Below are 20,255 nucleotides of genomic sequence, written 5' to 3' on the forward strand. Positions count from 1 at the left end.
CTGACCATCAGAACAGAAATGTGTGAAATAAGCCAAATTCCACAACAGGCAAAAAATTAACTAGGAGAGGACAAGAGAGGTGAAAGCAAAAGATGTCCTCCTGAATAAAACTACTCTGTTTTTGGCATGAAAAAGCAAGAAGGGGAAAAGTTACTTCAAGTCTTACATGGTTACTAAATCACAATATACAACCACAGAAAGAAAGTACATCAATAGGAAAAAAATCAAAGTTATTGAAGTTTTACAATTTGGAAACTCTTGCATATGGTAGCAGTGAGGATAAAGCTCTCAGAAAAAAGGAAAGAGGCCTTATATTTACTTGTAATAACTCAAATGTAGGTTGAGCCAATAATCATGATTAGTAACACTACAAAAAAGTTTGTGCCACTGTTGTGCTTTCTGATATTGTCAGTGCATAATATTTTTAAGAGAAACACTGAATCCATGTTACTTTAGTATAATAATGGCAATAGTCCTCATTTTTAGTACAAGTGAGAGGGTAATTTTTCAGGTTTTATGAAAGTAAAGAAAAAAAAAGTCAGTCACAGGTTTAATAATTCAAAGTCCTGTGTACCACCCAGGAGAATCTATGTTTATACATATGGGTTTTTTTCTGTTTGTGTTTTGTTGTTAGGGTTTTTTTTGTTTTTCTAAAAGGAGAATTAAGTTCTTACTTTGCATCAATGGTTTCCCTTTCTGATGACTGACAGACATAAACGAATACAATCAACTTAGCATTAGCCCTCATTCAAAAATTAAGTTTTGAACAAATTCTATGGATAAAAATGTGTTTTTTACATAATTGTTTTAATACATGAGAAATGGAAATTAGAAGTCGTCCAGAAACAAAAGGGAAACTGACCGGTCTATTTTCTTTGTCCACTCTGAGTGAAATGCAGAGCATAGACAAGCAAAAAATGGAGAAAAAAAAAAAAAAAAGTTGGATTAGAAATTTAGAAAGCTTTTTTGTTACTAGCTTATTAGAAGCAAAGTTTGGTATCAAATCAGAAGACTACATTCAGCTTCATCTTGAATCCTAGAAGAATAGCAATTACAATCTTAACTATATTCTTGATTTATATCTACTCTTCACAATGGGGGTGTGCAGTTGAAAGGTGAAAGATGGGTAAAAAGTGTCAAAAATATTATGAGAAATATGGATAAAGCCAATGAAAGATTAAAAGACAACAAATGAAACTGAATCATGTGACACAAAACAGGAAAAACACAGGTAAAATACAGTCTTGACTGACTTACCATATAATAACCCGGCAAGAGCTTCTGAAGAAACTCAGCCTCTTTGTGTTGAACTGTTTTGATGATGAACTCGTCATCGCTAGTTACAAAAAACAGGGACCCACTGGCACCTGGGTTGGATAACTCAATTAAAGGCTCACTGCAGATTGAGTACTGGAAGAGACAAAAATTGTTTTTCACTGCCAATGCATGCATTACTCAAACAAGAGTTTAATACAAAGCACCACACTTTCAGGTAGGCACAGGGGAATCACGGAGCTTCATCTCTGGGTTTCAACTGCAGCAACTTTGCTAACATACAGCAAGCTGGGTCACAGTAATCTGGCTGAGATTTGGCAGGGCCATTGTTACACCCCACTCTGCAAGACCTTGGAGAAGCAAGGGGCAGGTGAGCGTATGGTCCCTCTGCATGTCCCACTGCACCAGCCAAACCTTCCCTGGAGCGGAGCTCGTGGCTGAGGTGGAGAAAGTCCATCCCTGCACCATCAGCATTGAGAATTCTTGAGTCAAAAGCCTTAAGATGACATTTTCACTGCAACTATTCACTTTTCATAGCCATTTATTAAACAGGTACAAGAAGATGGTAGACAAACACACTGGGAGTAGTGGTTTCTCAATACAAAGAGACAAGTCCTCTTCTGTGGAAACTGGGATTGAAACTATAAGAATAATCATCTCAGCACAGCTGCTACTGTAGTTTTCTGACTGAAAACTGCCTGAAACAGAAAAACTAAATACCAGTGAAGTACAAAAAATGAGGTTTTGAAGGACCATTATTTTGGATGCTTAGACAGGCTCTCTCTTCCACAGTGAGACAGTAATATTTACTATCACATCAGGAGGAAAAACACACTAAGGAGCATTCCTTACTAATAGAACCAGATCTCACACAGAGGCTAATGTACATTTATTAAATCTCCCTTAATTCACATTTCATGCCTCACTCAAGCTAAACAGAGAGGTGACATTAACCTCAAAAACATAGAAAAATCTGTTTATATTAAACTTGAGAGCTTGTTTAAAATATATCATTAAACTTTCATTCACATACTCTTTTCCTTTGTTACATATCACATATTTTACACACTTGGAGATTTGCTGTACAGTCCAGTATTTGAAGGCTTCAGTCTTTGAAAGAAACAAAATTACACAGGATGTGAATTGTGAGTAGTGTAAGTACCAGAGAATTATTATTAGCAGTACACTATGCCTTCTGGTCTTCTCAGAACAAAAAGAATAACTGTTTCAGTGACATATATCTGGTTTATTGCCTGAAATGGATTGAGCAATTCCACAAGAAAAAACAGCTCTGTTTGTTCAAAACAGCTTTCATTCAGTTTAACTGGGGTCTTGCCATCAATTTCAGTGGGTGATGATAGCAAAGACAATTATACAAGAAAATATAACAAATATATGCTTTTGTGAGCACTTGAACTAAAGAAATGTGCTCCCTATTGACTCAAAACCACTGCCTTAATGCATTTTCTTATCATGGCTCCAGTTGCGGCTTTTTCGATGCCTGCAATTTTTAAATAACTTTTGCATGCCATAAAAATGTTACCTGTTTCTCTCCCTGTTTCTCCACTTCACTCAGTTCCAATTACTACGAGACACCTTTCTTATTAATCCTACAGCTGCAGTTGTCTACAGGTAGAACAGCAATACTGATCTGCAGTACTACAGACCTTCAGAGCAAATCAGCAGCTGTATTGCATTTTTCTTGCCTAAATATATGAAGCTTCATGAGTAATTGTCATTATTGTAAGCATTTTCAAACCAATTACCCTAAGCATTAAAGCTCAATAAAACAGTACAGCATAAGCACAGTTATTAGCCTATACTGTGTGCTGGTCATTATACCATTCAGTTCATTCCTGGAAAATAAAAGTCTACCCACCAAGTATTGCTATACAAGGAGTCCAGCAAATTTTGACTGGACAGAGATTAAAATCAAATAAAATCTGAAAAGTAAGAAAATCCTCACACCCATGACCATTAAGTTCTTAAAGGTTAAGAAGTTTACTTGCAAAATGCCAGCATTCCATGAGGTTTCCAGTGACAATTTAATTCTACCAGATGTTAAAATATATTTACCTTCATTATCCAGTCTGACTCCTACAGTGCATTACCACTGAAGGTCCTTGGAAAAGGTGAAAATGCAAATCTGTGGGGTTTGTCATTGCAAACGAACAGTGTAAACTCACATGTGCTTGCTGTAATTTCTCTTTTTACTTCCATTCCCCTTCAGCCACAGTTGGACAATCAGTTGGCATTTCATTACACTGTTTCAGATACTGAATTGGAATAATGGTCACTGCATGACAGATCAAGATTTCACAGAAACAGGAGGGACTGTTCAGCCAGAACCATGAGATACGCTACTAGGAGCAAACTGTTAACCAGATGTTTTGGTCATAATCAATTAGCAAAAGGGTCTGAAACAATAATTTTGTTTTATGATCACAGCACCCCTCTGGTCATATCTGCATCTGGACCACAAGGGACTACAACCTACTCTGATTGCAAAGTGACGCCCATTTGGAATCAGAAACAACAGAAATGGATTCTAACGTGCTTGCAGAGCAAGTACAACCCTAACAGAGACATGCATCAGTTACAACAACATACACTGAAACATCTGCTACATTTCACAAAAATACCTATTTGAAGGAAATCTACTCTTGTATTTTCAAGAAAACAAGGTACGCTTAATTTTGAAACTAGTTTTTTTAGTTGTCCCTTTTCCTTGGCAACATATCACTAGCGTCTTTTGCTGTGCCAAGAGGAAAAAGAATCTGCAACAATTTGACTTTACTGGGATTTTCCCCTCAGTGATTAGTCATTTTGCGGCTAAACTGAGTGTCACAAATCTCTTATCAACAGCAATCAGTCTTTCTATACTCTTTAACCTATGCCACTGCAAATGCTTCCTTGGATGGAATAGAAGTTGCAGGTGATCACGGCTCTACTCTAGGAAGTACAGTCTTTTCAGCAGCTGGCAACTACAGCCTGAGTCTTTTGCCAGGTCTATAAAAGTAGATAAAACACATTACATAATGACACCTTTATAAAACTCCAACCCAACTCCACTTCCCTGCTACTAACATCTACAATTCAAAGGAAATATCTGTTTTTATACATAATTATTGTTGTGAGGCCTAGTAATAAAAAAATCCATAGTGTTAAAGAATTAAAATCAAACACTCACATTCAACCGAAATAAAAGCAAAACTAGTTAAGTTTTGCTTTATGGTTCATTTTCCAAGGGAAAAAGCCCTTATAACACACTTGAACACAACAGAACTCAGCTAAGTAATATATTAAGTAATGCTTCAGCACAATTTAATAATTTTACATTTTTTATTCCTTCAAGGTCTTTCAAATTATTTTATTTTTAAATAAACAGTTCTCAATAATGGAAGGAAAATATTTGGAAACTCATTCAAAAGAAGTTAACAACAAAACTGACTGATGTACAAAATTGCTAATCTGTACTGGGACTCTGATTTGTTGGGTGGACTGTAATGAGACAAACTAGACATAAACCAAGCATCTACAAAACAATCCAGCTCTTTGCTTTCACACTATCCTTCCAAAAGCATAACTATGGGAGAAGTAAAATAGTGGATCTGCGTCCCTGGCAGTGCACAAGGTGGTTCTACCAAGTAAGGGCTGCTTGTATGACAATATCAAATGCATCACTTTTTTCTTATGTACACAGTTGAACACTGAGAAGGAAAAAGTCTTCAGACTATAAAATACAGAGAACAAAGAAGGTACTCTAAAATACTTATTTTTTAGCCTGCCACCCAGTTTTCTCAAGGCTAGATGGGAACATCTGCAGACAAGAGCTTCTTTAATGAAGTGAATAAATAACGTAAATAACACAAGAACAGTTTATTAGAACTGAATTGGTAGAAGTCACACAAGTATTGACTATAACTTCTCTAGTAACAATGACCTGAATGAGCAGTAATACTCAAGTTACTCTAGTCAATTAACAAGGCAGGTTTTTATAGGAATAGCCTGAAAGACAAAGAATTAACATTTTCATAAAACACTAAAAATATTCACTAGTTGTAAACCACTCTACACACAAAATTTACTACCCATTTGGGCACTATTAAAGCACCCTGTTCTGCCACTATGAAGCTGGTATACATTACAATCATTTGTAACTCAAAGGAAAACTGCAAGCTCTTACCAAGTAATCATCAGGCTTGATACCAAAAAGTTCTCTGAAATAGCGGAAGGCAAGAGGTGCATACGTCTTAAATCTGAAGTCAGGGTAATGATGAGCGGGGGTTAGATTGCTCCCTTCACTGAAAATAAAAACAAAAATAAACCAAACCAAATTATTACTCAGCAATTTTTAGCTATTTCTTCCTTGCAGCCAGTTTTACTGTAAAGCTGCCTAATGCAACCATTGGCCTTCTGAGACAAGAGTCATAAATAGAGACAAACCTCCCTATCACCATTAATCAGTGTAACAAAAGTCTGTGAGAGACAGAATACTGCCAGCAAATTCCTTCCTCCTGTCTTAAAGAGAATGACTATTTTCACCACCCATATCAATTTGCATAAAGATCGGGTTTAAACTAATGCTACAAGTTCTGATAACTCCTCCCAGGTAAGCCAGTCTAATAGCTTACTGATACAGGAAGGGTGAACTCCATGTACACTCTTGCAAAGGGTTTGGAAGTCAGTGCAGCAAAATAACTTCACTACTGGCTTGGTGATCTGAAGTGGTTTGCAGAGGAGTCAAATGGGCACTAAGGACAACACAACACTGAGGGCAGGACTGTGTGGCCAGAGCACAGTAGGAAGGAAGCAGAACCACACCTGTATTTTGGTGCCAACAAACATGGATTTGCTCAGCCTTATTTATGAAACAGCATCCTCAGCGTTTGTCTACCACAGGCTAACTGCAGTGATGGTACCTTTTTCTTTCCTGATAGTACAGTCCAAAATTGGAAAGCCACTCTGGCATTGCTGACCTTAAAGGGGTTTTCTGTTTGGCCGGTTGTCATGTCACGTATTGTATCTCACCCCAATCTAAACTGGCACTAGCTTAACACACTAGATTGGTTAAACAGGAACACAAGGTACAGACCATTTAGGGAATTCTGGGAAATGGTATGCAGCTACATGCAAGATACAGATTCAAAACAGAAGAGGCACAAAGACTACTGAGATGGCCAGCCTGGAAGACAGTCTTTCTTAAATGGGGAAAAAACAAACACAAACAAACAATTGTTATAGGCTCCTTAGCTCTTTCCCTAGTTTTATATTTACTATCTCACTGTATTATTAAGCTGCAGTTGTATGAATCTTGAGATTACAGTACACAATTAAAGCTAAAGGAGAAAGTCAGATGCAAAATGCTGCCAGAAGAAAAAAAAAAATAATTAAAACTGCCTGTGGAATCATTAATAATGGAAACCAAAAGAAGGCTTTTAAGCAGAAGAGTAAAGCTCTACACTATGATTTCAACACAAACAGGAACAGTTTAAGACAGTTTGATCAGTCTCCAAACAGTCTGATAAATAGATGAGTACAAAATCCAAGACTTGACACAGTGGTCAACATCAGCTCTTGAAGACTTCTTTACTCACCTACCCATACCACTTTGTTCAAAAATGAAGCACATACCTCTAGGCTTGGCAATAAGACTATCCAAAGTATATAAAAAAGATAAATGAATAAAACTAGGAATTCACACAGATGTGAAAAGTAGTAAACTCTAAGCAACGTTCCTGTAAAGACTAAATTAAATATAATGAAAATATTAAAGAGCTTTGATCCTGTATAATTAATGCCTGTCATATGAACTTGTCACCTTCCTTTAATAACAATTCAATGACAGAAGTCTACTCAACCCACCTAGCCACCACTGCATGGATACTGCCAAAACCCACCAGAACTGAACTGCTTCTAATTAAACCGTGTGAGTGGGAGAACAAGCTTTCTCAGGCTCCAGAAATGCATATACTTGAGATGAAAGGAGGAAAAAACCCAGTTTCTCTCTGGAAATCACAAACAAAAGGATGGTTGTGGATGACGCAGGACACATACAAAGACATTAGAATACTGCTGCTTCTTGGAGAGCTAAACCACACGGTTAACAGCTAGTGAAGGCTGTGTAGTCCCAAAGAAGTCATCTGATCACTTTGTAGTCTACTGTATCACAACTCCAAGGCATTAAAATCAAATCCACATGTATTTTATTGTTCTATTATATAGGAAAAAATGGAAATCATCAGGGTATTAGGCTGACAATAGTAGTTTTTCTTTACAGACAAGATTGGATAATGCTTTTTCTCATAAGGTCTTTCAGCTGCTCAGAACACTGCTAGTCTTCTCTGACACTAAGTTTTATACAGCTGGATGCAAGTCATTGCATTTTTGTGCAACTTGAGGATGCCACGGGATAATATATACTATAAAGGGAATGTGGGGCTATGTTTGCAAATCCATTTAATTGTTGTAAGACACAGACAAGACCAGAACAGTGTTCTCTGCTGAAGCATCACGTCATTGTCAGGGAAGATTAATCATCTAAGCTTTATTAAAAAGTCCTACCTTTCAATACATAAATAATTTTATAAATCTGCGCCTGCACCCATAACTCAAAAGCCTCTTTTGTGAAAGCACAGCATTAAATAGATTAGATGTCCTTACTATACCAGAACATCTACTGTTGCTGAATTTCACCAGGCTGAAATGAAGACAGGAGGATTGCAGCAACAATACTATGGGTCCAAGCCATTTTGCAAGTGCATATGGAATAAAATGGCCAATACTGGGTCTGCAAATGAACAGTAATGCATAGCATGTAGAGACTAATTCCAGAGTAATTGCAGAACAGAGCAATTATTTTGGAACAGCATCTACACAGAGGGCAATTCCATTTAGTTAAAGCACAGAAGTTTACTTTATTACAGATAACATACTGAATTTCGTTATGCAGAGAAGTTTCCTTATCCTTTGTAAAATCAGCTTAAAAATCCCTTTTACTAAAACTCTCCAGAGCTTTTTATCATACCCTTCCATTTCTGTTAAACATATTAATTAGTTTCAGCTTTACTGCCTGATAGAAAAGTTTACATGATCACAACAGTAAACTCTGCTGTGATGCAACAAGCAAGCTTGACAGAAATTTAAGATTTCTTGGTTATCTTTCTGGAAGAAAGTTGGTAAGGTTTTCTTGTTGCTACTTTCAAGGGAAAAAGCACCCCCACCTCCATTAATTTCCTGCAGTCACAGAAAACCTTCAGATTTCTTGTGGCTGAGTACATCCTTGCTCTCACCTGAAAGGGAAAGTTTCCACTGTACAAAATGCTTACTGCAAATATAGCTCAACCTTATTTAGACAAAATTATTCATCTTCCACTCTGATAGCTCTGGAGATAATGTATTTCATGTTTTTTCCCCACATCTTCTTGGTGCAAATCACAAGTGTGTTTCAGTGTGGTTGTATTAAAGTACACATGCAAAGCACTGCATATAACAACTTTTAATCAGAGGAGGGAGGTTCATGGGGACAATTATGTCTTTGAAGTTGAACAAGAAAAATACTTGTTAACTGTTGACAGAAGACTTAATCTGCAAAATGGAACTTTGGATAAAATAGAAGTATACTCTCTATATTAAAACTATTAGGTAATTGTACAATTTTCCTCCCAGATACTTTAGGTCACATGTCTACCAGAGTTTAAAAAAAGGAAATATAAAGGCTTTTAATATTGGCTTTCATTCTTTGGTTCTGGCAGTCTTGAGGAATTCAAGTCTCTGCATTTGCACTATGACAAACAATATAGGCTTTGGAAATATTAGGAAGCAACTGTAAATTATGAGGTATTTTAATAATCTTAGTTGTAAGGCCACACAAAAGCAAAAGACTCATAGGTAGAATTAAAAAAAGAGGTTAAGCTTAGTACACAAGTGTGCTTTAATACTGAAATTTTAGGTTTTTTTTAAATCAAGCATGCCTAGAAGTGACAGCATGTGCACCTTAACATGTCTCTTAGTAAAAGCTGAGGGTTGATTTAAAGTGTACGTGGTACAATATCAAACTAAAATCAATCTAAAACTAATTGCATTTTTAATGGTTAACCCTGTGGTTTGCAAAAATTTGCTAAAGGAGACACCTAGATGTGTTTCTTGGCAGCTTTTCTCTTCCATGGCCTCACCCTGATAGGCCGCATTCAAGAGACTGCACACCTATCTGAAGGGGCAGGGAAGGCCAGCTGAAACTCTTGGTAATCAAGCTTTCATCACAGAGCAATGTTAATAGGCTCTGACATAGTTGTTCACAAAAGAAATAGTAATGTTGTAGTTGTGGGCCTACGTATACCCTCCTTGTACGTATTGTAACAAGAGTGAAGAGAGGGAACACCTCAGGTCTCTCATGTGGAAGCAACGCTTTTTAAAATTTTCAAATCAAAATAAAACGTCTAAAATGAAATGTTCCCAATATTAAAAACTAAGATAATAGTTTTCACTGTTCTTGGATAAAACTGTTCTTTTACAATACATAAAAATGTGTTTAAAACCTACCAACTCGCAGACCAAGTAGTGCTTTGGTGTATTCATTTCCTATATATCATTTCAGGAAAGCAACTGTTTCCCACATGATGTAAGCAGGTATTATGGCTATCTGTACAAATAGGTGTGTGTTTTTATCACACTGCGGGATAAAGTCCAGTGGTAATACCTTTGTTTCCCCACAGTATGTTCTCCTATGCTATCTTAAACAGTCCCCTGCAAGGCAGCTTTAAAATACAACTGTGATAGTAAGTATCTCCAAAACAAGCCAATTCTACCTATGTAACAGCTGAATACACAGACATTTTGTTATGATGATGACATGACTATTTCACCACCAACTAGAGATTCCATTAAGGCAAGGGATCTCATGGTACCTTAAAATAGTTTAAGTATGTCTACATAACCACAAAATTAACCAGGTTATCACAGGTTTACCAAGAATTCGTCACTAACAGAAGTAGCTAAGACCAATAATTCATAATGAACATGTTTTTGCTTTTCTTGCCACAGTACCTCCTCTTCGAATACTATTTGTTTTGCAGACAGAAGCTGTTCTTCCTATCTGTGCTATCACTCTGCTCACAAACCGTAAAAAGTGCCAGAAGCTGGGTCATTCTGTGCATCTCTGCAACTGAAGAACAAAAGAAAAGCAGCAGCATTTATCAAAGACTACTTTCTTATCTGGCTATGAAACTGCCCAACTGGAAACAAACACAGTGGTGTAAATTACTCAACAACTAAGTGCTAGTGTGAACATCTGAGTACCATTCACACCCAGCCTACAGAGTTTTCTGTACTTCTTTAATTACCAAGACACTTAGCCCATCAGGTAACCTATGACAAGTTTGGTACAAAGATTTTTCCAAGGACAAGTGTCAGTTTTCATTTTTCTAAATCATTCCTCAAAAAACCTATCAGAAAACAGCACGTTTGATTTAAGATGTAGGGTAAAACCAAAACAGGTTAAAATATGTCCAAGATTTGACTTTTCCTAGTACTTTTGACTACTTATTTGGACAGTCATCCAAATGCTATCGTAATACAATGTTAAGCTTTTGATATTAAGTAGCAGAAAACACTGAATAATCTTTCATTAGCATCACAAGAAAGCAATCTGTCATTGAACCAGTTTACTATACAGATGACTGTAGCTGCAGGGTGCATACAAGTCAATAGCATATAACAGACTTACTAGTTAAATTAGAAACCACAGCCAAGTGTTCTCAATATGCAGGGTTCAGACCCTAAAAATAAAGTGTATTAGCACAGGAAGTGCACAAGACTGATTAACAGCTTGCTGTAAAAAGGTCAGACTCAGAGCTGTGCTTAGAAACAGCATCCATCTAAGAAAACAAAAAGAGATGAAGCCTGGAACATGCTGCCTTGCTCCAAATGCTCTGCATTTCTGAGGCTGCATATGACTGACTAGCCACAGTTAGCTGACAGAGTGGAGCAGCTTCTGTTTGGCTTGTCAAGCATCACTACAGAAAATGTGCCTATTCAGTAGTGTCTGCTGGAAACGCTTAGCCAGCTGCCCACATTGCCAGCTCGCAGGCAGCTGCACAGCCCCACGGCCCAGACACCAGTTTGCCACTCCTGCCTAACACAGCGAGGCTTATTAGCTCAGCAACAAGCCTTTCTAACCACGGCCACACTACCTGGAGCCAGCTCCACACTTTAATCAAAAGCTGTCAAGACGCTACTGTGGCCACATTGCACAAATGATCGATTTGGAGACAAAACGTGCTGCCACAAAATGAATTGGTTCCAACCAAGGAAGTCAGGAGCACAGAGCACAATGCATGAAGCACAATATGGCCCACATGGCTGAATCACAGGACAAAGTGTACAGAGCACTGGCAGGACACAAAACGTTCCCACTGAACTTTCCAGCCGCTGCTGCTGCAGCACCAGGTAAGCAACTCTGTTTCTGGGTTTCCAAAGCAGTGTTTAAAAGCCAGAATACAGGTTCCTTGAAGTAGTTCCTCCTGTGGTTTCACCCTATTCAGAGATCTGGGCAGAAACTTCAGATACTATCTTCAGAATCAACTGGGTCACTGCAGACTATACTTGTTTCTCAGTCCAAGGAGCACATTTGCATCATGCTATTTAAACTCCATCTGGACAGCGGTTCTCAAAAAACTCCTTTATAAAATCCCCTAATAATACCTCATTTAGTGCCCAAAAGCCACATGCGATAAACTCCTGGGCAGCTCAATAAAAAGGGATGAAAGGAATGCCACAACGTGAAGCAGAAAGCGACAAAGGCAGTTTTGAACCTCCTCCACCACTACAATGTATGAATGAAAGAAAGTGCCTTTACAATTGAAACCCACTGTACAGAGATACCCGTATTACACTCAAAACCACATCCTGAAATAAATACCTAAATCATTCTGGGCTAAACTCTTACAATTTAACCCAGTTACAAAGTAACTCTGGACCAGGCATAACCTGCAATCCATAGAGTTATTCCTGATCTACATCAGTAGCAGGCACAATAAGCAGGGCAGTTATGTTCAGGTCTGAACAGGTCACTTTTTTACTTTGGTGTTTTTCTTCCTCGTTCATGAATCCTGAGTTCTGCTGGAAGTGTTTTGCTATGGGGTACAGGTGGTGCTGAGGTTTACTTCATGGGCCCAGAGATACAAGGAGACTATTTGTCTTATGCAACTGATAAAATTTATAAACAACTGCTGGCAATTTTCTCCTAACAGTAAAAGGGCATGGATAACACTATTTTGCTCTCTGGCATGAAGGCTGCTGTTTCATTGCATTTCTACTAGCTCGGGTCTATTTTATCACCACCGCCGTAAGAGCGCTGCTGTTGTTGCCAGAGCAGCAGGTGTGCCGCGGCTCTGCAGGACAGCTGTGCTCTCACCTGGCTGCACACCCACGTCGGGAGAGGTGGGAAAACATGGGAGGAACGTGGAGCAGGACAGCTTGCGAAGAGGCAGGCTGCTGTGAATAGGCCGCAATGAATGGCAAGTTCCACTAATGGCCTGCTTGGGCTTGCAGTGGAACTGTGCATACCTAGAGCAAGCGGAAACACACTGCTCCTTGCTCAGTAAGCACCTGCTTGCAGCACCGTGCTTGCTGCACTGTCAGGTTCTCCTCCAGCTGCAGACATCTGGCAAAAAGCTGAACTTCTGCTTGCTCCAGGGTGATTCCAGATCGAGGTAGGCCCACTGGACCTGGCAGTGTAACTAATTTCAACTAATTGCTTTCAACCCAGACCAATCCAAAGGAAAAAAAAAAAAAAGAGTAATGACTTTTAACAACACTGCCTTCACATGTGGGTACCACCCCAGGAAAAAGCACCTTGAAAGCACAGCCCTATCTGGAAAAGAGACACAATCTTAGCCTTTTACCTCCAACTATGGTAATGAAACTACCTACAGATACGACTCAGGAGCAATCCACATAATGACATGATGAAAAACTCAACATCCCAACACCCACAACCAGTAGGAAAGATGCCTGTATCATTATGTGCCTTGCTAAATTATCACAATTTATAGAAACTAATACCACTTTGGACTGAAACCATTTTAGATAGGAGAACATGCATGTTACACTGAGACACAGGAACACTTGAAATTTGATGTCTGTGGATTAACATAAGAAACCAAGTGTCTTGGTTTTAAGAGATTGTGGGAGATAGCCAGATTTTAGTTTCACAGAGAATGTTATCAGCAAGTGCTCTTTATGGAGAGGCTCCATATATAATTCTACTTACTACACAGCTATGAAAAAAACAACTATGCTGCTCTGGCCATTTCATTTGACTAATTTTCCTCATATGATTTATTTATTTATAGGAAACTGTCCCAAAAGGTGCTACTAAAGCTTTTATAATAAGTTTTATGTTAGTGCATACTGGTTATTCCTTCTGCCTGTGTTTTCTTTTTAAGCCAGAGGGATCTCTCCCAGGTTTCCCTTAAAACCAACACAAAACAGAGAAATCTGAGTATATAGGCATGTTAAGCTTCACATGAGAGAAAACATACGTAATGTTATGGACTACAAGCCATGTTATTTTACCTGTTCCTTTACAACTGTGTTAAAAAAGGTAGAGATGAGAATTTTTCCCAAAACTGTGCTAGGTAATTAAACAGTTTTACAATGCATGTTTCATTTAATTTCCATGAACAACAAAGTCGGTGTCACAGCCAAAGTACAGAAGTTTGCATCATTGTCACACTCACAAATTTCACTAATATGATGGGTCACTCCCTCTCCATTTTTCAGACCAATAAAAACTTCATCAGAAGATATGGAAATTTCTCAGCTGTAATTTGGATTTTTTTAAAGCAAATAAAATCTTGTTATTACAGTGTATGAAAACATATGGACTACAAAACTGTGCACAAACTTTATCGTTAATACCAGAACAATACCCTCAACTACAAGGAACTACAGAAAGTAAAGTAAAAACTTCATTTCACTTAAGAAATACATTTTCTTCTCTTTGTAAGATATCTCAATTCAGAGGAAAACAGAAGATGAATCAAGCAAATTTACATGAGCAGAGATCAACGTTCAAGTGCCTGCAATTATTCTGTATGTTGTCAGTTTAACTTCGTTTTAGTGACATCAGTAATTTTTAAGGATTGTAAATTATTGCAAGCAGTTTATGAAGGGGCATTCAAACTGCATATGAACCAAACTTTGAAAAGCTCACAGAAAACACTCTCAAATTCAGGGAATACTGCATACATTGCATGTCTTCATGGAAACGACGGACACTACTTACACTTAGCACTTCTGAGAACCCAGATAACAGTTCTATTTTCCTAGATTTGAAAGCCATTTTTCCTTAACTTTCTTTATCCATTCCTAGCATATATAACTTGGAAAAGTTACATACCACTGTACTTGAGCTTCTGAAGCCCCCAAATTAGTGATTGGGGGCTTGATTGATTTATCTTATCAGCATAACCATATTATTATAAATTCTATAGCATCCACTTGGCAGCGACACAAGCTGAGACGCAAAGCAGTAATGGTGCACAACCTGTAGTCAGCTAGTAAGAGCTGAGCCAGCTAGTCCTGGCTAGAATTTTAAGGTGTGGTATAAATTCTTACACTGTTCTTAACATTGTAGGATTTGACTTTTCATAAATTCTGACAGCACTTCGACAAAATGGCAAGAATTATCTTCAGTTTTTAAAAACTAAACTATACAAGTGAATGTTGGATGTAATACTTAATTGCATACAGATCAACACATCACTTCCAAATATAATTAACAGATCCTTTAATTGAAAGCATCACAATTACTTTCCTTCTCTAGAAGAAACAAGTCTTAAATCTTCAGTTAAGTGTGATCTTCCCAGTTTTCTCCCTACTTTTGTTTTCAATGACAACATGAAGACAGGATAATTTTCAAATTCTCCTACATTCAACTAACTCTAGCCTTATTTTTTTTAGAACTGGAAAAAATCATAGTTTAAAACATCTAGTTAAGAGTTTCACTGTGAAATCCTATTGAAAACAAATTGAATAGACTTGTCCTTACCTTGGCAGGAAGACACTTTCCACTACGTAGAAGTCTTGCATAAGAACATCTCTATCTGGTTTTGATGTAAGGTTTCCTACTGTGTATCCTATTCCCAATTGGATAGCACCTTTAATAGCTGAGGAAGCAGTCTGTGTAGAAAGTAAGAATTCAAGCATGAGTTTGTCAAAAATAGATTTCCGTTCTTTATCAATAACATTATATGCTAAACTGTTAATAATTTTTTTAATAAAAATGCTATGTCATATTTACCTCCTAGACCTCAGAAAGATGACCACTTTTCCATTAAAAGATTTAAAAGAAACAGTATGTTGTTGCAAAAGCTAAAATATATATATACATATATATATATATATATAAAATCAATGCTTTGATTGTACAGACTGAGACTTTCAAGATGCTCAAATAATTTGGACATTGGCTTCTAACTTCAGACATTTCCAATCTAACTGGACATTCAGATTGCTTCAGATCACTGCATTATCTTCTGAAACAAAAGTCACAAATTCCAAGTGATTGTACATGTACACCAAGGCATCACAATGCAGGCTGATGGTTTAAATACAGATTCTGGAAATGAATGTATTTATTATAAGTTCTACTTAACAGACAGTGCAAGAGGTGCATTATCTGGGAGGAATCCAGAGAGAAACTGAAGTGATGAGGAAGAAAAACCTCTATAGAAAAATCTATGTGCATAGAGTGAAACATCTTAAATTCAATGAACAGGGCTTGCAGGGAGAGAAAGGTTCAGAAATACAGTGCCAAATAGTGGCAGATACTGTATATATGTAAATTGAGACCATCTCTGAAACTTTCTCCTGCTGATTAGACAAACCTGCTGGATGGATTAAAAAAAAAAATGCTGGAACTGAGTCAAAATAAGAAATTAGTCAAGAAAGGAATTCTTCTTAATAAAAGATGGAAGGATGAAAAGGGTGAAGAAAGAAAATCATTGGGAATGGAAAGAAGGCTATCAGGAAGAAAGTTATCTTCCCTTGGCATGTTGTATTTTCACCAGTTTGATGATACCATTTTGGAGTTTGTTTACAGGCTTTACCTCCCACTCACCAAACAAGCAAGAAACTCTCTCAGTGGAAGCAAAAAACACCAGAAGTTTCATGGTCAGAACTACTTCAGCACATTTCAGGAGTCAGAATTACATAAGAAAGGGTTCAAGTAGACAAAACTACTCTTGTTATCTTTCTCAGAACAGCATATGCTTGAGTGACTGCTTATTTTTAGAGAAGAAAGGACAGAGATGTGCAGCTCCTAAACAACTGAGACTGCACACCAAACAGAACCTGCACTTGCATAATGGTTCAGAGCAGGCAATTTGGTGGGAACAAACACCACCACCATTCTTAGACTGCTACTTTGACTATTAAAAAGATTTGGCTTTGTGTCATAAGAAGATTCGCATTTTTCTTTCTTTGAAAGGCCTCTATTCATGAATGATTAATGGCCAACAAAAGCAGTAATTATGTAACTTTGATCAAACCAATACACGTGCAAACAGAGTTTCTGCTGCATAGCTGGATGCCCATCTTAGTCCCTTGCTGTGGCAGTGAACGTGTCTGAAAGAGCACTAGATACCACAGTGCTGTATTCTTCTAATTATAGAATCATAGAATGGGTTGGAAGGGACCTTCAAAAGTCATCTAGACCATACCCCCTGCCATGTGCAGGGACACCTTCCAGATTGCTCAAAACCCCATCCAGCCTGGCTGTGAACACTTCCAGGGATGGGGCATCCACAGTTGCTCCAGGAAACTTGTTCCAGTGCCTCACCACTCTCATGGTAAAGAATTTCTTCCTTATATCTCAACTAACTCTACAGTCTTTCAGTTTAAACCCATTAGCCTTTGTCCTGTCACTACAGGCCTTGGTAAAAACTCCCTTTAGGGGACTGAAGTACCCTTTAGGTACTGAAAGGCTACTATGAGGTCTCCCTGGAGCCTTCTCTTCTCTAGGCTGAAAAACACAAACTCTCCCAGCCTGCCTTCATAGGAGAGGTGCTCCAGCTTTGATCATCTTTATAGTCTCCTCTGGACTTGCTCTAGTACATTCATGTCCTCCTTATGCTGGGGTCCCAGAGCTGAATGCAGGACTTCAGGTGGGGTCTCACCAGAGTGGAGCAGATGGGGGGAAATCACTTCCCTCAACCTACTGGTCACACTTCTTATGATGCACCCCAGGGTATGGCTGGCTTTCTGGGCAGTGAGAGCACACTGCTGGGTCATGTTGAGCTTCTCATCAATCAACACCCCCAAGTCCTTCTCCTCCAGGCTGCTCTCAATCCATTCTCCATCCAGCCTATATTTGTGCTCAGGATTGCCCTAACCCAGGTGCAGGACTGTGCACTCGGCTTTGATGAACTTCATGAGGTTTGCATGGGCCAACCTCTTGAGCCTGTCAAGGTCCCTCTGGATGGCATCCCTTCCCTCCAGCATGTTGATTACACCACATAGCTTGGTGTCATCAGGAAATTTGCTCAGGGTACACTCGATCCCACTGTCCACATCACCAATAAAGATGTTAAACAGTGCTGGTCCCAATATAGACCCTGGAGGAACACCACTCTTCACTGGTCTTCACTTGGACATTGAGCCATTAACCGCAACAGTTTCAGTGGGACCAACCAGCCAATACCTCATTCACTGAGTGATCCATCCATCAAATCCATGACTCTTCAGTTTACAGACAAGGATGTCAAATGTGTCAAACGCTTTGCACAACCAGGGAGATGCCATCAGTTGCTCCTCTCTTATCCACCAACACTGTAACCCCATTGGAGAAGGCCACCAAATTGTCAGGCATGATTTGTCCTAAGTGAAGCCATGCTGGCTGTCATCAGTCCTCTCCTTATTTTCTATATGCCTCAGCATCACTTCCAGAAGGATCTGCTCCATGATCTTGCTGGGAAAAGAGGGGAGACTGTAGTTCCCTAGCTCTTCCTTTTTTCCCTTTTTAAAAACGGGGCTTATGTTTCTCCTTTTCCAGTCAGCATGAACTTCACTGGAATGCCAAGGCTTCTCAAATGTGATGGACAGTGGCTTATCAACTTCATCTGCCAACTGCCTCAGGCAGGATGAGAGAGGATAAGTTATTAAAAAAAAAATAAATAAAGCAGGCAACCTGACAATATGATTTGAAGAACCCAAGTTTGGATCACCTTTCAAGCTCACAAACAATATCTGTAGGATTTCTGCAAATTCAAGAGGAGACCTAGAGTCTTCAGAATGCAGAATGTAAGGCTTTCTACTTGTATGGTGCAGACCTTACCTATAACGTCACCTTCTTGTTAATTCCTACTCCTATTCAAGAATGGTATTAGTAACCACCCATCATTTCTGCATCAATCACAGTAATGGGTTTAACAGAAAAGCAATATTATGAAATAATTCAGGATATTTTAACAACTGGTTTTTTTAAAAAAAAGATAGCAGTTACAGGATGCTGAAGCCAATTGCTGGCCCAAAGTCAATTCTGTGTAAACTGCTGTTGTAAGTTATCCCCAGCAAAGGCTGTTCACCCAATACCCCCTTACGAATTACAAGGTTTTGTTTTCACAAGCCTTAAAATGAAAACAAAACACATCTTGGAATTTCTCTCAAAACAAATACTTCGTTTAGGTCTAACTTTGTTATTATTGTTAGTATTATTTTGTGATTACTAATGGAATCCAAGGAAGGATAAAAAAGCTGTTCCTCAAGCCTTAGGGGAAATGTTCGTGATTCATCAGTTTCATTTCCACAAAAATGTAGTTTGGGAATCTACAAATGCAAATGAAAAAATTGATCTCATGCATTTTTGCCTTACTCAGGTACCTCTTTTAATGGCCATGAAGGCAGCAAAATCTAGTTTCAAACCCAAGCCCCTTATTTCTTTCAATTTCTCTTGAATACTCTCCTGCTGTAGAGCAAGCAATAAATTCAGCAACCTTCTGTGCCACAATCTCTCTCTTTTAGAGACTGAAATAATATTTTTTTCCTGTTACCCTCATGCAGAGGTTCAGAAAGTTGCCAAGTCCACATATCAGCTGTAATTGTACAGCTGACTGTGTACAGTGACTGCACAGTGGCTCTTGCATCTTTTAACCTACTACCAATACCTTCTGAAGTTCTAAGAAATGAAAGGACGAGAACAATCAGCAGGATAAACAACTTCAGCTGATGAATTTTAGACTGGGAAACTAAGTGGAGGGTGCACTCAGTCTCTTCATCCAGAACACTGATGAACAGGTTGAACAAGACAAAGTCGTGTTACCACAAAGCATATTATATATTGCTCAATAATTATTTCCATGAGAGTGTGAGGGTTGTACATGGCTGAAAAACCTAACTAACCACTGATGTAAAGATAAAGGATTGGTTCTGGGTACATGGTACACAAAGACTTCAGACATGGCAAATAAGTTAATTCTTTTAAACTGTTTTTCTTGTATTTTCCCCTATATTTGTATGGTACCATTAATGACCAAAACCAAATCATTTAACAAACCATCAGCAGAAAGTAAATGAGTAGGACACAGGCTTCACTTAATTTTATGGAAGTTCCCCTCTACTCTCATTCACAAAGTTATTCTCCCATTCTGCTTTTAACTCTCAACTGGTCTTTGCTAATTCTTTATTCATTCCCTACAAGCAGCTTATAAAAAAATTTAACACTAATATTCTCACCTTCTTTAAAAACAGACATCCTAGGAATGTCTTTTAGGACTGTGTGGATGTAAACTTTGTCCTTGTTTATCTGCTCTCCATTTTTATAACTCATTTTATTGCAGCTGAAGTTTGGCCTATGAACATTCTGGGGCAAAGAGGGTGATTCTTCCAGAAGACACCTGTCTTATTGCAGGTGCTATAAAGCAATGACAAAAAGTGAACTCTGCCTCAGCAACTCCACCTTGTTATCACTCTGGAAGGCA

The 20,255-nt window shown here is 38.3% G+C and overlaps 1 protein-coding gene across 3 annotated transcripts in view; it reads right to left on the minus strand.

The window, feature by feature from the left end:
- The window catches only part of PIP5K1B (phosphatidylinositol-4-phosphate 5-kinase type 1 beta), a gene marked incomplete at its 3' end in the record, with an annotated part of 111,813 nt that overhangs the window by 45,095 nt on the left and 46,463 nt on the right, over positions 1–20,255 (minus strand). For all 3 annotated transcript variants that reach the window (XM_080362869.1, XM_080362867.1, XM_080362868.1), the window contains exons 4-6: positions 15,329–15,459; positions 5,462–5,579; positions 1,258–1,410 (exon numbers count right to left, since the gene is read on the minus strand). In XM_080362869.1, the coding sequence (XP_080218995.1) occupies positions 1,258–1,410; positions 5,462–5,579; positions 15,329–15,459 (402 nt within the window). The remainder of the gene's footprint in view (positions 1–1,257; positions 1,411–5,461; positions 5,580–15,328; positions 15,460–20,255) is intronic.

Source organism: Nesoenas mayeri, assembly GCF_963082525.1.
Source record: "Nesoenas mayeri genome assembly, chromosome: Z".
NCBI lineage: Eukaryota > Metazoa > Chordata > Aves > Columbiformes > Columbidae > Nesoenas > Nesoenas mayeri.